This window comes from Lissotriton helveticus, chromosome 5_1 (assembly GCF_964261635.1).
Source record: "Lissotriton helveticus chromosome 5_1, aLisHel1.1, whole genome shotgun sequence".
Classification (NCBI taxonomy): domain Eukaryota; kingdom Metazoa; phylum Chordata; class Amphibia; order Caudata; family Salamandridae; genus Lissotriton; species Lissotriton helveticus.
In genome coordinates this window covers 108527379-108544931 of record NC_136065.1, presented here as the reverse complement: position 1 = coordinate 108544931, position 17553 = coordinate 108527379, and the positions used below count along the sequence as shown (strand labels likewise).

Sequence of the window (17553 nt, the reverse complement as noted above, 5' to 3'; positions counted from 1 at the left end):
AACTCTTGGTGAAATATTTCTGGCTACCAGCTAACATAATGTACAACTCTTTCCTGAGTATTCCCATATATACTTTCCATTGCTCATCAATGTTACAAATTTTGATGGAAACAAAATGAAATATTGTTTCATTGGTTCAGTCCAGCATCAGATACAAGTAACAGAATATGCTTTATGAAAGTACAGCACAAAGACCATGACACTTAAAATATTCATGTACAAATAAATTGTATAATTTTGTCTATGAAGACAGCATAATATTCTGTAATATGAAGGAAGTATTAACCAATGTATATTGTTAATTGCAATACAGAAGAGGGTGTATACAGTATAACAATTTCCTGGAATGGGGTAGGCCTCTGATGATTTTGTTGGATGTTATTTACAATATTTAGAGACAGATACCCTCAATGCAAACACTGAACATTATCCAGTAATTCCCAAAACGAATAATGTACTAACCCAAAGTTACAATGAAACATTTTCAAAAGATGATTTTGAAATATAAAGTTACACATCTACGGTTGTAAATATGTGTTATAGATACTACCTCAAAATTCCGTATTAAACTATGAAGCACAATGTATCTAAACTGTATTAAAATTCTACACAATACTACATCAAAGTCCTCACATCCAATCGGTTTCCCAAGCTTAGCATAGGGAAATTATGCTATTCGGTCCATTCGGATCACTTTTATTTAATAAAAATACAATCATGGTCATTCTGAATCATAACAATAGAAACAGTAGGCACTACCCTCTCCCAAACTGAACATTTCATGCACATTATAAGGGTCAGACCTGTAAAAAAATCTCATAATTTATTTTAATACAGGTGTCGGATTTTAAGAGGTCTGTGGAGGTATTGAGTCATGCAGTGCATTATCAGAATAATGTAAAAGCCATCGAGGGCACTTGCATTAAAAGTACTCAATGCCAATACTTAAGTTTCATTGTGCACAATCTCATTTTCAAATTCAGGAATTCTCAGGCAATGGTCCACTATTGATCCTACAGAGTCCATGAAAGAAGCCACAGTGTAAGCAATAGAATCAGTGTTTCTGTGGGTCACATTTTATTATATCCCTGAGCTTTGTGACTGCACTGCAAACAAGCACTGCAAACCCACAGGAATACTGTGTCTATATGCTGGCATGCTACGAAGTATCATTGATTCACAAAGTCAAAAAACGTACAAATGTAATTCCATACTTATAACTATACACCAAACCCCCTCCCTCCCCCAACCCCAACACACTTTTCCTGCCTTTTGTTACTTGGCAAGAATGATTGCCGCTTATTATCCTGAGAAATACAGAAATAACATCTTCACAAACACCTACTTTTAAATCTAAAAAAATCAACAAAAGAAAGGGAAAGGAACAACTTGGATATCACATTAATGAGGTTAAAAAAGAAAGGAAGTTAAAACAGCAAAATTCAAGTTTAAAAAATAAGATTTTGGCTTAGAAGGACTGATTTTACATTGAAATTGATATGCTGTAAAATTACTGCAATACTTCCGCAATATACATTCTGAAGTCTTGCTGTACTATGACTACATTGAAAAGGGATGTTTTTTACCCACTTTGTTGTAAAAACCTGTCAACCGATACATATGATTTCATGTGTGATATTTCCTAACAAGGAAAATAATTGGAACTTTAACAGGTCTTTGTGTTTTCTTTACTTTAGAAAAGATTTGAAACATCTTTAAATCTAAAGAATGATGACATACATTGATGAAGAAATGTTGGCAATCAAGCTATTCATTTTATTTTTAAATTTTGATGAATTCAGCTATTGATTATAGACCCAGATTTTGGATCTGCTTTATAATCCGCAAGTAAAAGGTTTTCTTATCATTGTGTTGCTCATAATGCATATTTTCTAAAGGGACAAAGGCCTATGCACTAGTAGGTACCTAGTCACTGCCTAGCAAGATAAGTTTGGTTATTCAAGCAAAGAATGAGATCAGGGCTCTGCAATATCAACATTGCAATTAATACCACATTTCTGAAATGTTAACACAAATGTTTAAATTTGTTTTGTGTTTAGACATTTCTTGGCTTGAATAAACACCTCTATGTTCCAAATCTTAATTTCCATGAAAGTAAAATCATACATGTGACCAGCTCTTTACAGCAGCTAATCTTTGCTGTTCAATATTCTGGCCAGAATAGACCAACTGATGTTAATAGAACACTGCACAAAATACTGGATCCCATGATGCAAGTAAAAACAAACCACCTCTTAATAACGTAGGCACCAAAAGACAAGCTGACACGCATGCTTATATTTATGAATGGTCGGTGCAACACCCTTTTTGTATGTGTCCTTCAATCCAAACTTGCAAACATAAGCAATAACAATCTAACCTAGCTACATCTAAATCTACTCCACTAATGCCCTGCCATAACGCCTGAGTTTGCATTGAAATACATTTAGTTTACCCTGTTTAAAACACCAAGCTACAAATTGCTTGATGCAGAAGAAATGTATCACTAGTAAAGGGGTAAGACTCTGGCTTTGTCCATTCCTGTTAGCATTCACAGACCGTTCATGCTTTTTGCAATGCATGTTTCAATTTATATTTAAAATGCCTGCATTTGTCAGATGTAATGCTTTTGTGGTAAAACAAGTATGTACACAGCATTTATTGCCAAATTACCTTAATGTACACTGCTGCATTTTTTGTGCTATTTATCTGTATTATTCAATTATTTGTACAGCAATCAAGACAGCCTGCCTGCTGCCATTGTCAGTGCCCAAATAGATTATAGAAATTTATATGGGCGTTTTTATTATAAAACTTAAAAATTCAATATGATTTCCATGTGAGATAAGGCGACAAATATCTATACAGCCCAGTAATGCTTCACATTCTCAAAACCACGTTTAGAAATTAATGTAATTAAAAGGATAGTACACTATAGGAAATCCATTTCTGCAGGTAAAACTAATCTCATTTGAATTCATAAGGCAATACTTGTTACTGCGCAGTTATTGCACAGTATGGATATCAGGAGAAAGGATTTTTTATCCCATTGTAAAACAATACCTTTAAGTGGGAGTGTGCAACGTTTTAAAGCTTTTACTTGCAAATGTCAAAAAGATTTCAAACTTTGCATTTTTCACAAAGTTTGTGATGTCCAAATTGAGAGAAAACAATTCTGCAAAAATAGGTTTTACAGTAAAAATGTCAGAATAATCTTGCCTCTACTAGGAGAACTATCTTACAAAGAATTCAACATCTGTCTTGCAAAATATGAATTTCACCTACCATGCTTTTAACTCAAAAACTAGCTCCCTTCTGCAAATTTCCATTAATAGCATTCATTCTGTTAGCCAATCACAATGGTAAAAAAGTGTCGAGAACTTCTGCAAAGCTAAAAGAAAGCAAAAAAGGACATGCCAGAGGTACCCCCGTGATAAAGCTATCCAGTGAAATGGTTGGAAAAAATGAAAACTGCCTAAAGAATTGCACTTTCTATTGGCTCTAAAATACTGTAAAGACACAGCCGGTTTTCCTGAGTAATATGTGCTTATTTAATTTGCCATTATATGCAAAAGACATACTTTGGATTTGTGTCTTGCTGATCCCAGCAACAATGGCTACCCGTAATATATTTTTAGAGGAGAATATGTAAAGCCAAACGTATCTGGTAATGTAACAATGACTGAGCTCATCTAGTACATAAATCATAACAAATATTGGTACCAAATTGAAGGAACAAAATAATCTCAACTACACTATGAGCATTATGAGGTTTGTGCCTTTCCTCTTTGACTCTACACAGAGTAATGGTCATTGCCCATCAGGTACATACACAGAATGCAAAGAGAGCTTTGATTTTGCATCTTCAAATGACCCTGTAAGGGAGCTTTAAATACTATTTTACTATGTATGCAATGGTACAACCAAGCGGGATTCTGTCTGTCCAATATCTTCACCTGAGCAGTGCTTCCAGCTGTTGGTCCACTAAACAAACATTTGCTGTCAAGATCAGATTTTGGGAAATCTTTGATTTTTTTGCTGCATAACACTGTGCTCTATCGCTTAAATTTCGACATTGATAAAAGAAAATAAAACATAAGCAAGCACAGATCAGCAAAATAAGATTTGGATTCTTTCCTTACCAATTACTTGGAAATAGGTCAAAAATGCTAATGAATACAGTAATTTTTCACATTACCAGGGATTTTGTTTTACATTTGAAAGGTAACAAATTACCATTTGGAATATGTGCCATTGGGGGGAAACAGAGTAAAGAAAATGGAACCTTGTCAAGATACAGATTAGTGTTTTAACTGTTGTACAGTATAATACTGGTGGTGTTCAAATAATCACAACTCCCAAACTCAGAGACACATGCCATATTTGTGTACGCATTTCTCTCTCATTAAAAGGTGACAGTAATTTCTAAAGATTGATGACCACTAAGAACTGATGATTTCGATGATCCCAATCAATGACATATCTTAGAAACAGTTGAGGTTCCACTTCTATAATCTGTTTTTATATTAAAGAGTAAGTAATTTTATATTAAATTACAAGACATTAACTGCACCAGTTCACTATTCTAGGTGCAGTTCTGTTTATCTGAGTCTTGGAAAGATTTTATTTGTGAGATCATGGCCTGATACATTACACAACTGGCGTTCAGTTGGTACTAAATTAAGAGTGACTTGCAGCACAACACAGAGCATACATTTTTTTGAATGATAAAGAATTACAACCCTTCTGCATACTCACAAAATATTGTCTTTTGTGTGGATATAATTATTACATTATATCTACCTATAGTCTATTAAATGGAATTATATGTAGTAGGCATGCAACTGTATGTGATGTAACATTCGTATTTTCAAGATGAAAATCGTTTTTGATAGTGGAGTATGGTAATTTCAACTTTTATGTATTCTGTGACAACATTACTATACCATTTCATATACACACACCTTGTGACAATGGCATTTCCATGGGGGGTGAGTCATGCTATTACTTTCTAGAAAGGTAAAGTGTTAATTTTTATAGTTGCTTTTATGTGGCAGCTGCCTTGACTGACACTAAATATGTTGGTTCCTGGATGGAGGAACATTAGAAATTAAGAAATATAAATTAATAGGGAAACAGATCTTTAAAGTACATTAAATCCATATTATATATTTTATTATATAGCAATGATTGAATATGTATTCATTTTTCTGTAGCAAAGGTAGTTGCAAATTTTAATTTTAATTTTTTTTAATCCTCTTTACTGTTACTCGATTGTCTAAATTACTGTCTATATATTATGTATTTTTTCTTATCGAACTACACAATAACTGGCGCTGAAATTAGGAGGAGGTGAAAGATAGTAAGGCACACTCCTTATGTGGGCAGATATTTGTGATGTAACTAATGCACCACAGGATGTCCTCTTTGGCCCCATCCTGCAGGCCAATAGGGATTTCACACTATCTGTTTTCATTCCATACCAACAAAATGCTTTAATAGTTTGTTATTATCTAAATGTTCAATGAAGCAGGCATGTATATACATCAGATGCCAACTATGATATTCAACTGGATTCTTACAGAATGATGGTGTCATCAAACCAAGAAATTACCATTTTTTGTTTATGAGGGCATAGTGTATTGTTTTAAGAAATTATGCTTCAGTTCAAATGTGAGCTGCATACAATATATTTCAGTTATTAACATTTTTATGCAGTATTAGATACAGGGAGGTTACCTACCTAAGTTACCTCTTTTTGAAATTTCCATCATGTTTACACCAATATACTGTTCTGGACTTTCTTTTTACTAATGATCATTAGTTACATTAGTTACGTTTGTTCAACTGAAATAGGTTAAGAGTACAAATCCAAGCACACCCTGACTAATTTAATGAAAGGCCAGGATTTTCCATGTGGTGTGATGTTGACTTGTATGCAGCTTTAACTCTAGTCTATTGGGCCCATCGTATGGTTCCCTACAAGCAAAATGTATGTAAAGCTAATTTAACTAAACTTGAAAGTAATTGTCGCCATTTTTGAAATGTGTTCATTGTTGTGAAAGGATAATATGCTGTTATAAAATCTTCTAAGGACTACAAACACAATACATTCCATCATACCCGAGGCTCTCAGGCATTTCTGAAAATAATCAACTAAAGATAGAGTAAATTAACACAAAAAAGGTTTTCATTAACCTTAAAAAATACACAATTTTAGCAACATCAGGATTGGTTTCAAACTCTGTTGCCAAACAACATGTTAGTGTACACCTGGGCTTTAAGTAGAAGAGAGGCAACAACTGTTTCCAAGAATTAAAAGTCATTGATCATTGATTCCCAATTGATCTATTCAGGGAGTACCAACGCTGGAAGCAAAGAGTAATTTCAAGTGTCAGATTCTGTGATTTGGACTACGTCACAGGTCCACCATCACAAATCTGAGGCAAGTTTTGAGTGACAGCTCATCTTACACAAATCATTTGCTAAAACTGCCTACATCTATTATATTAAGCTGTAGTCACAGCATCTGTGTTCGGGAACTAACAAGTTTGCTTTACGCAGCAAACACGTTGGTGGGGAACAAAACCTGAAAATACTTTGGAAGTGGGTAAACAAACAGTAACTTTACACGTCTTCTACTTTAATGAGGTAGTCTGATTCAGTCCTATTGAAATATTTATAATATCCCCATATCCCCCCAAAACAAAAGAAACTAAACCTAAAAAATGGCAACACTGTAACATTAGACATCTTACATTCTGTAAACTCCAGAGGAAATGCAACAGCTGCATTTGTACAGAAAATGTGCACTGTGTTGAAAATTATACATTCAACTTGGTCGTGAAATAAATATATAAGAAAGAGTTTTTTTTAATTAAAAAAAGATTCTTGCTACAATCACAGGGTCAATGTCGTCTTTGTGAGCTGCCTGCCGCATGTGTCTGGGGCTCTCGGTCTCTGGTGAAGTAGATACCCCGACTTTCTGCAGATTCCGAGTTCAAGGCATGGAAGGCTTCAGACCACAGGCCGGCTGCTCAGGCTATTCTTGCAGGAGTGCAGAACTGCTTTAAACAGCAGAGGCAGCTGCTCCAGGGGTACGCTTACTAGTTTACCTGTTGAGGCAAAAAAGATTTGTTGGTCGGTCAACGGAGTATTGCTGTGTAATGCGAAACAATTTGGCCACCAAGGGACCACCATTGCCATTATGATCTGCTGTTTGATACCTAAAACCTACACAATCAACACATATGGTACCTGCCCAGACCATCTATTGATGCTTGTTGGGCAAGTACCCCTTACTCCAAGAGAAAAATGAACTTTCTGTTGAAACACATTCGAGGGAATCACTTCTTTTGAGGGTCACAAACTAGAAGGGAGATTTAAAATGGAATAATAACATTAAAGCATTATTTAATTTTTTTTTAGTGATTCTAGACTGGTTTCTAGGCCTTCTGTGCAATGCTGAAATTATTTCAGCTTCTTAAATATTTTCATACCCTTACAGCACTAGATGTGTTTTATGTAATTTTTGTTGTTGTGGAAATTATGGATATGATTCTCAAAGTCTGAAATAACAGCACATGTTCTTGTTCTGTAAATTCATAAATTTACTCTACATTTGTTTACGAAAAAACATCTGGCATGTGGATTGATATTTGTATATGTTCAAATAGTGGCTTGCCAGTAGAGACCAAATTGTCTGTACACATCTTCAAAAATGTTTCCTAACAAACTAGATGGTGAGAACTGAATATTTACAAAGAAAGGGAAGTGCAACTGGGCACCTGCTGGTGTGGGAGGGGTAAGAATGAAACCAGTTACTTATCTGTAAGAACGGTTTTGCAACCTGAAGCACTTCTACGTTCACCTACTGCACATTACACTGTGATCTACTAGTTAGTAGGGGTGGGCGGAAATTGTGTAATCGCGTCACGCAAATCTCCACAGAACTGTAAAAAATCTCCGCAAACACGCAGAAATTCCGCGAACACGCGGAATTGCTTGTCCGCGATGCTTTTTTCCTGTTCGCAATTGCTGCCTGCGTGCTCAAGGGGAAATATCTCGCGAACATGCATTTTGAGAACGCGAACAAGCAAAAAAATTTCACGAAGTCGCGGAACGCAGAATTTGGGCAATTTCGCGTTCTCCGCAGAACGCGAAAATACCCAAATTCCGCAAATTCCGCGAGCGGAACGGAATTTACCACCCAGGCCTACTTGTTATGCCTCGAAGTGTTTAAACTCTGTCCTCTATTTGGATTTTGACATAGGCAGAGTCAGTATAACTCATTATGGCGTGGACTGTCAGCCCCCAATGCCTCCTAACATTACTTTCACTGGAGAGAGGTGGGAAGTTTGCTTGTTAATTTAAAAGAGTTTCAAACTCCAAAGCCTTTCTCCAGGCCCGGACTGGCTGTTGCGAGCACTGGGCAATCCCCCGGTGCGCCGCAAGGGAGGGGGCCAGTTTTGTGCCCTGTGGGCCGTTTGTGTTACAGGGCCGTTTTTGCAGCATAGCTGCAAAATCGGCCCTGTAACAAAATCGGCCGAAAACCGGCCCCGGCAAAGAGCTCGGTCGCACCCCCAGTTCTCAGTCCGGCTCTCACAGATAAGTTACTGGTTTCTTTTGCACATGAAATCTCTTCTAGATTCATATGCTATGCATAGATTGTTTACGGGTCACATATCCCCTGAGGAGGGAGTGTGAAAGGGGAGTGGTATTAAACAAATGTCTTACCACTGACTGTCCAACAGCTGCTTCTTTCCATATGTTTATATCTACACAATAGCCTTTAGAGAATGTGTGTCTAGATGCTCATGTTTCAATCATGCATATGTGTTGGAAAACCCATTAGCCATAAAGGTTAACGTGCCACCCTTTCTTCCAGGAGAATGAGTTAATGGTTAGACTGCAAGGATTTTGTTTGCCAACTTATAATAGAATTCAATAGCCCATACTATCCATCTGACAATGCCAGTGTCGGCCTACACTACAGGTGTGGCAGGGTATACTCAGACATGAGTCCCTTGCCACTACAAGTGTCGGCCTACCATGCGTTTGCTACAAAGCATTGTTTTGACTGCCCTGATATTGTTTGTCAGTATTATACAATACATTACTATTACTGACCCTTGAGCATCGAATGTGTCTTTTAACACGATCATGGTCGATTCCTGAACGGACAGTGCTGGTAACGCACCATTTGTTAAATAGGGAAAAGTAATTAGAAATGCTGTCTGTAGAGTGAGATAATTCAAAGAAGCTGTATGCATTGGCTCAAACTGTGGTTTTATGAGTCCTGCCAGAAGCAAATTTCAGTCCCACTGTGATGGAGGAACTACATGTGAACCATATATTCTCTTTACGCACTCTAGGAACCTTTTGATTACTGGGATGGAAACAAATCTGCTGCTTGTTTATTTCCTTGTTATAAGCAGCAATTACAAACAAAAGCATTCTAAACAAGCATTGGCAAAGCCAAATGGTCTCGACAATGCTATGTTGTCTAGCAGCACACCCACTGTTCAGCATGGCTAAAGTCCTTGAAAGCCCAGAATCACAGGAGATTGAACCAACCTGGTGCAGAAAATTAAAATGTACTAGTGCTGTTCGTGTTTTAACAACTTTTTAAGAAATGCATTTTTTTATGTACACATGCATGCATTTTAGTGGTATGTGTACAAGGGTGACGGCCAGTATTTCATTTTCATTTCAAGAATCTTTATTCGGTGGTTAAAAAACACCATAAAAGCACAGGCATATATACATTTTTTTTAAAAATTATTAAACATTGAACAAGATCCTTGTACAAAGTTAACATAGATAAAAATATCTGTATACAAGTACATAAACATACATTTGATAGTAAAAAAACTTTCATAACTAGCCCCTGGTCATCCTTAATCGGACCGCAACCTTAATAAAATTCATTACACAACACAAGGTAAGTGGATCGGAGGCTTTTTGCAAGAAGACTAGTGCATCCCTAGCATGTTCCTGATGGGCATTTTTTAAAATATTTACAAGGAAACTGCGCCTGGGCATAGAGTAGTATGGACAGAGCAAAACAAAATGAAGCGAGTCCTGCGGAGACCTGTTGTCGCAGCCGCAGGGTCCCTTCTGCTCAATTGACATAGAAAAGCCTGCTGGAGAAGCCAACACAAAAGACAATAAATTTAATCTAAAACGACACATAAGGAATCTGTCCTGTGCGTTATGCATTAGGTACAGGTAAGGCTCCATACCCTCCACACTCTTCACCAAGTTATGTGCCCTCACAGTCTTTTTAAGTATTTCTGCCTCAGCTCTTTCTCGGGTTTTCCGCTCTAGAAAAAATTCCCCTATTTGTTTTTTATGCTGGGCAAGGATTGTTGTTGGGTTCGTGAAGAGGTTTCCGAAGCCTAAATCTTCTAGGGATTTTTTCACGTATTTGAGCCAGGGGATGCGCATACAATTGGTCCTGTCTAAGCAATCCAGTAAGATTTCTCTACTTAAGTGCGCTTCTGGGTTAGCCCATATTTTTAACCAGGCCACAATTGGCCTGAGTTTTAACAGGTCATCCAGATAAGGCCTCCCAAGCTCCCTATGTGCTATAAATCCAGCAGTGCTGGATGGTACCCTCAGAACAGATTTCAAGTATTTATTTTCTTCCTGTTGGATTCTGGTAGTGTTCACAAATCCCCATACTTCTGCCCCGTAAATTACTTTTGAGCATGTTACGGAGCGGTACAAATTCACTACCTGTTCCGGGCTCCAACGACCTAATCTCCTGCCATAGCCTGCTATTGCCCCGTTAGAGGCAATCATTTTACTACAGCGTTCTGTCACCAGGGAGTTAAACTGCAGAGCACCATCAAAAGTCACTCCCAGGTAGGAGAACGTTTTAACCTCCTCTATAATATGAGTACCAATTGTATAGGTGAACTTAGAGGACGGTTTTTTACCGGCCAGGAGCACATAAGATTTACTCAGGTTGACAAATAAGTCCAAGGTGCTCATGAACTTGACGAACCCGTCTATCAGAATTTGTAGACTTCGCGGAGTGCGCGGGATCAAAACCGTGTCGTCCGCGTAAAGCAGGACAGGAATATGTCTCTGCCCAACCCTAGGGCAATCAGCTTTTAGACCCAAAAGAAACTGCTCCAAATTATTAATATAAAGGGAAAACAAAAAAGGGGCGAGGATACAGCCTTGTCTGACTCCACTCTTACATGGGAAGGAGTCAGTCAGACCTCCCTCCCTGTTAAATCGGACCCTGGCCGTGGTGTCACTGTGTAATTCCCTTAATATGGTGATTAAACCACTCTCAATCCCCATGCTTGACATCAGGTCCCATAACTTCCCTCTGTTGACATGGTCAAATGCTGCTGCCAAGTCCATGAAACCCATGTAGATAGGTTCTTCACTGGCCAGAGTGTATTTGGCAGTCAGCATATAAAGGTTCAGGCATTGATCGCTAGTGGACCTCCCTATCCTGAACCCGTATTGGGTATCCGAGAAGATGTTATTCTCGTCGGTCCACTCCGACAATCTATTCAGGATTGCCCTACCCAGAAGTTTGGCCGATACGTCAATAAGGGAGATTGGCCGGTAACACTTAGGGTCGTCCCTATTGCCCTTTTTAAAAATTGTCACAATAATTGCTTTTGACCACGATGGCGGAAGGTCACAAGAGATGGCAGTATTTATGACCCTGGTCATTAAAGGGGCCCATAAGTCTATGTTACTGAGGAATAGGTCAGGGGGGATCCCATCCGGACCCGGAGCTTTATTCTTAGTCAAACCCTCCATCCCTACTATGATCTCTTTGAGGGAAAATACCACCGGGGAAATCTGACTTATAGTTACCGATGGTTCTGCAGAGGTACCAGACTCATAATTATATAAGCCTCTAAAATGTGTTGTCCACTGTTCAGGGAGGATGTTAGCCCCAATATCTGGGGAATCCTTCTCTTGAAAGGTCGGGTTATTAATAATTCTCCAGAAACCTGCGAGATCCTTTCTTTCCCCTGCTTCTCTTAAATCTGCCCACGCTTCAGCCTGCAATGCAAGTTTCCTCCTTTTAATTTCATTATTATAATTCACTCTGCATGCCCTGACTTTTTGGGAGTCCCTCGGTTTTTGCTTCAGGCAGCATTTCAGCTCCCTTAGTGCCTTGGAGCAGTCTTTGTCAAACCACCGTGGGTTGACCAGGTTACGTGAGGGTGCACCGGACTTAAGTAGGCCATCAATCAAATTGGCAATCTGCTCAAATGCATCCAGTAACGTTGCTCCCTGAACTTCTAAATCTAGGCAATCGTTAATGGCATGTAAACCCTTATCACCCAGGGTTTTAAAAAACTTTGCCCCATCTATTTTGGACCATTTCAGCCGCCTGCCTTGGTCCGTTGCCTTCTCCTCGATTGTACCACGGGGGTTAGTGCCGGCCCCCACCCTATACGAGAGCACCAATACAAGCGGGTTGTGATCGCTAAAACTGCTCCATTCTATCCCTACCCTGCTTATTTTATTTATCAGGGATCTCGAGACCAAAATATAATCTATAAAGGACGCGCAGCCCCTACCCTTAAAAGTTGGGGGGAGTGTGCCATCTGACTGAGGGTCAATCATATTAATAGTATGTTCTAAGTCATACTAAAGCAGTAGGAGGTCCAGAGCCGATCCAGTAGGTGTGTGAGAGAAGTGCGGCCCCTTTTTCAATGGGCATTGTGACCAGTCTGAGTTTGCCTTGACCAGTGCTGGGCAGAGATGACAATTAAAATCTCCCATTAATAATAACCCGCAGGGCTGCCCCTTGTTTTGGGATATTGTTTCTGATTCCAGCCTCTGGTCTAAATCCGCTAGTAGGGGGATACAATTATTTACTGACTCTGAGTTATAGATGTTAAAGACAGAGAATCTTAGCCCCTTCCCAAAAAACCGAGCTACCTGGATCCCATGTAAACTCCAATCTGGAGAAGACCAGGTGCCTGGGAGGTCTAAATCTATGTAGATGGACAACCCACCCATTGCTCTCCCCGATCTAGATTTTCGGGCGGAAACAAAAAAACACTTATAACCCTGTAGGTGGTGATCACTTGCCAACGCCCATGTCTCCTGGAGACATATAACATAAAAGTTTCTAATGTAATCGACCCAATCCTTGTTGGAGAATTTGCCCGCTATCCCCGCAACATTCCAGGAAATCAGTCTCATACCTTCCCCTCGCACTTTTAAACCCTCCTGTTGGTGTAATAAAGTCTCCTGTGTCGGACCTTGCGTGGCCAGCCCGTACCCCCCTCCTGAACATTCTATTAATGTAACATTCGGTTCGTCATACCCTGGATTTCCTACGTCAGACATTACAATTAGTTGAACGTTAGGGCTCCGTTCACCCACCACCTCTACCTGGGCACTCTCTTCCATATGACCCTGAGGGGCATTATCCATCTGTCAATCAACCCCCTCTAAATCATTCAGACCATTGAACCGATTATAGGTGTGAAAAGGAGGTTCCTGACGGCCAAGTGATCATCTATGATTAGAGTCCTGGTGTCTCCCCCTCCTGCCAACCCTCTCCCAGTTGTTTTGCTTTTGTTGCGACTGCAGTGGGGCTGGGCTAATAGGAAAAAAGAAAGACACCGAAGGGTATGAATAGTGGATTCCCTAGATCTATTTTCCCCTTGGCAAATATAGGTCACTGTATCTGTATCCCTAAAACTTGTCAGTATGCAATCCCCAACAATAGATTTCTGAGTTCTCCCCACCCATGGCACCCTTCTTACCATTATGATTTCATTATTAAGGTGTAACGGGAGAGGTCTATTTATGTTTAGCCACTTAATGACCCTACTTTTCAAGGCACAGAAGTCCTCATTTTCCCCTGCTTCAAGTGGGGGAACTCCTGCCAAGACAACAGTAAAATCATTGGTCTCGGGGGGTAGATTGGGCCTACGTGGTCTTGGGGGAAGCTTCATTAGGGGGATCAGTGTGGTACTGTCTGCCTGCTGTACCAAATTAACCGGGCCAGACGGGGGAATAGGGATGTTAAAGTTAGAAGGCCTGGTTGGTACGGAGTTATTCTTTGCGGGCTGTTGTGAACCCATCGTATTTACTGCATGTAACGGGAGTGTATTTAAGGCTCTATGTACAGGCTGTTCGGTGGCTACGTTAATAGAGCTGGGTGCTAAGTTCCTTTCCTGGTGCTCAGCCGGGATTTTCAGACTACCTACTGCGGTCTCCAGTGCGGTTAGTCTAGTCTCGATCTTTTTTAAACTCTCGCTGATTGGTAATAATAGAGACCTTAACAAGAATTCCAGATTCCCCAGGGGAACAACAGATAGGGGGAGGTTAGCAATATTAGTTCCCACCTTTATTGTCGGGGCGGGGGCTGGGTTAACCTGGTCAACAGGTTTAGAGTGAGAATCAGCCTGTGACTTTGCCACTACTACAGGCGGTTTGACAGCAGACTTCCCAAAGTCCAGACGGGAATTTTTAGATTTGTTCCTTCCTTGTACGCCCTTCGACTTCCTTCTACGTTTGTTAGGGGGGGGCCCATGAGATCTTTGCACGCTTACTGATATGGGTGGGTTTGTGTTGGCCTTGGGGTCCCGCAGTGGTTGGGAGACTAGGTCTATGGTCACTCTGGTGGGACTAGGGCTAGTAACTGGGGCTATGATCATCGCTTCTGCTGGTGTAGTATTCATGTGATCCCTCAACAGAAGTGGGACATCATCTATGAAAGACAACTCCTCCCTGGGCGTAGTAAATTGTTCTCCGAGAGGGGTATTTTTCAGATTATCTATTGAGCGTCTCCTTTCTGCTCTTAGCCGAGACAGGTTACAGTCTTTGTCCCCCTCCCCCCCGGCCCGTGAGAAATAATTCTCTAAGGTCCTGCTTTTAGCTCCTCCCGGCTTCAACGGTGTGCTCTCCTTGGCCGGAGACGGCATCATTCAAGTGCAAAAATATATTTCGCCGCAGATTGTAGCAAACAAGTACCTTGGGTCAAGTGCGTGAACCAAGGGGGGCGGCCCAGCCCGGCCTCCTTCGGCCCCGGACGGCCACAGACGGTCCCGCCCTTGTCCCGGGCTTAACCCGGGCGCTCCCGCGCAGCGGTATTCACACGTTAAAATATAGCTATTACGATGATCACCCGGTCGTTGGGGGCGGGGAGGGAGAGCAGCCCAGGTGGAACGGGCGGGGTTACTGGGACTCCTGGGAAATGTAGTCCCAGCCCTCTTGCTCGCAGCCCTCAGCCCCTGTCTTACCCCGGCAGCAGCTAACAGCCCACGGAGGAGAGCGCCCCTCTGCGAAGCGGGACCCGCGCAGCGGGTTCCGCGAGGCGTTGGTGGAGATGCAAAGAATCCACGAGCGAACCAAACAGCAAGGCAGGTTTGTCAAAGTGTCCCACGAAGTGCAGTCCAAGCCGGTATTAAATCACCCGGTCGTTGGGGGCGGGGAGGGAGAGCAGCCCAGGTGGAACGGGCGGGGTTACTGGGACTCCTGGGAAATGTAGTCCCAGCCCTCTTGCTCGCAGCCCTCAGCCCCTGTCTTACCCCGGCAGCAGCTAACAGCCCACGGAGGAGAGCGCCCCTCTGCGAAGCGGGACCCGCGCAGCGGGTTCCGCGAGGCGTTGGTGGAGATGCAAAGAATCCACGAGCGAACCAAACAGCAAGGCAGGTTTGTCAAAGTGTCCCACGAAGTGCAGTCCAAGCCGGTATTAAATCACCCGGTCGTTGGGGGCAGGGAGGGAGAGCAGCCCAGGTGGAACGGGCGGGGTTACTGGGACTCCTGGGAAATGTAGTCCCAGCCCTCTTGCTCGCAGCCCTCAGCCCCTGTCTTACCCCGGCAGCAGCTAACAGCCCACGGAGGAGAGCGCCCCTCTGCGAAGCGGGACCCGCGCAGCGGGTTCCGCGAGGCGTTGGTGGAGATGCAAAGAATCCACGAGCGAACCAAACAGCAAGGCAGGTTTGTCAAAGTGTCCCACGAAGTGCAGTCCAAGCCGGTATTAAATCACCCGGTCGTTGGGGGCGGGGAGGGAGAGCAGCCCAGGTGGAACGGGCGGGGTTACTGGGACTCCTGGGAAATGTAGTCCCAGCCCTCTTGCTCGCAGCCCTCAGCCCCTGTCTTACCCCGGCAGCAGCTAACAGCCCACGGAGGAGAGCGCCCCTCTGCGAAGCGGGACCCGCGCAGCGGGTTCCGCGAGGCGTTGGTGGAGATGCAAAGAATCCACGAGCGAACCAAACAGCAAGGCAGGTTTGTCAAAGTGTCCCCAGTGACGGCCAGTAAACAAAAGTACTCCTATGGAGTGCTTGAAAAGAAAGAAAAAAATAGTGGTGCAAACTGGAAGAAGTGATCGGAGACATGTACTTATGAGAGGGCCAAATAAAAGAAGAGGGCATGACGCTTGCGTGCCATGACGAATGGCATCAAAGAAAATGAGAGCAATGCTGACGTTTATCAATGGTAGTAGATGGGCGGTCTGTAAGCCTAAAGATAGAACACAACACATCCCCAAGAGGCTGCGCATGTGGTGTCTTACCAAGCAGAGCATGTGCTGTCTAGCTTAGACCTAAAAACAATAGATTTCGCACAGTCGAATACTACTGGCTTTGCCACTGCTTATTGTGTTTCGAAAGAAATGGGTAGATTAAGTAATTTATCCATAATCTCAAAATATTGAACTGAGGCAAAGGCTAGGGAGATGATATGGAGTCCTTTTGAAAGAGAATGTGACATAAGGCCCATAGCTGCCAACTGTAGAGCTGGTAAACTATGTTAGAGTTTCGGCGCCGGCTTACCATCCTTCATTTTGGACAAATTACTCAATCTCACTTACAAAAATGAATATGTCCTTGAGTAAATTTTTTACTCACAAAAGGGAAACTAGGTGAAAGAAAACCAGACTGAGTTCAGTAAGTGCACCACTTCACAATCCTACCAAAGTATTCAAAGATATTGAAACAGATGCCTCACTTACTGAATCGTGAAATGCTTCATCATTGGCGACCACACCATGGTAGGGTGATACCACCACGGCGGACTCAACCAAGAGGATAGGAGTTCTTATATAATGTTTTTCTGAATAATTCAGGGATCCAGACAGGAGACAAGACAGGACGCAGGTGGAAGGAGGTGGGGAAAACGGAAAGCAGCAACAAAGGGAAAAGCAATGACAGGGAGGGGGTGATTTGTGGAAGGAGCATGAGGGTGGGTGAGAGGAAAGGGAGCTGGTAAAAACACGAGTACTGTGAACAGTGGTGAAAAAGGAAGAGAAAAGTAGGTCCTAAATTGGTAGTAAAAACACGAGCAGTCAATGTTTACAAGTACATGGTCCATGCTCTGAGGGGAGGGCTAAACACAAGAAGCGGCATGGCCATGCATTCTAGGGACAAATGTTGACAAAGAATATGAGACAGATGATGGAGCAAGCAAATAGGAAGCCTGTGGGCCGGCTGAAGACTACAGATCAAACACAACATGTCTCTTCGAGACAGCGCAATCGCTGTCTAGTCGACACATAACACAGCTAAGTTTGCAGTCCAGTAGGTATCATATTTTTGCATAATGATAACT

At 41.8% G+C, this 17553-nt stretch overlaps 1 protein-coding gene across 1 annotated transcript in view; it reads right to left on the bottom strand.

Annotated features, from left to right (window-relative positions):
- Positions 1 to 4933: 4933 nt before the first annotated feature.
- The window catches only part of NR6A1 (nuclear receptor subfamily 6 group A member 1), a 228653-nt gene continuing 216033 nt past the window's right edge, over positions 4934 to 17553 (bottom strand). Inside the window, exon 11 of the mRNA XM_078640337.1 lies at positions 4934 to 7115. Coding sequence (XP_078496463.1) covers positions 7018 to 7115 — 98 coding nt within the window. The 3' untranslated portion in view covers positions 4934 to 7017. The remainder of the gene's footprint in view (positions 7116 to 17553) is intronic.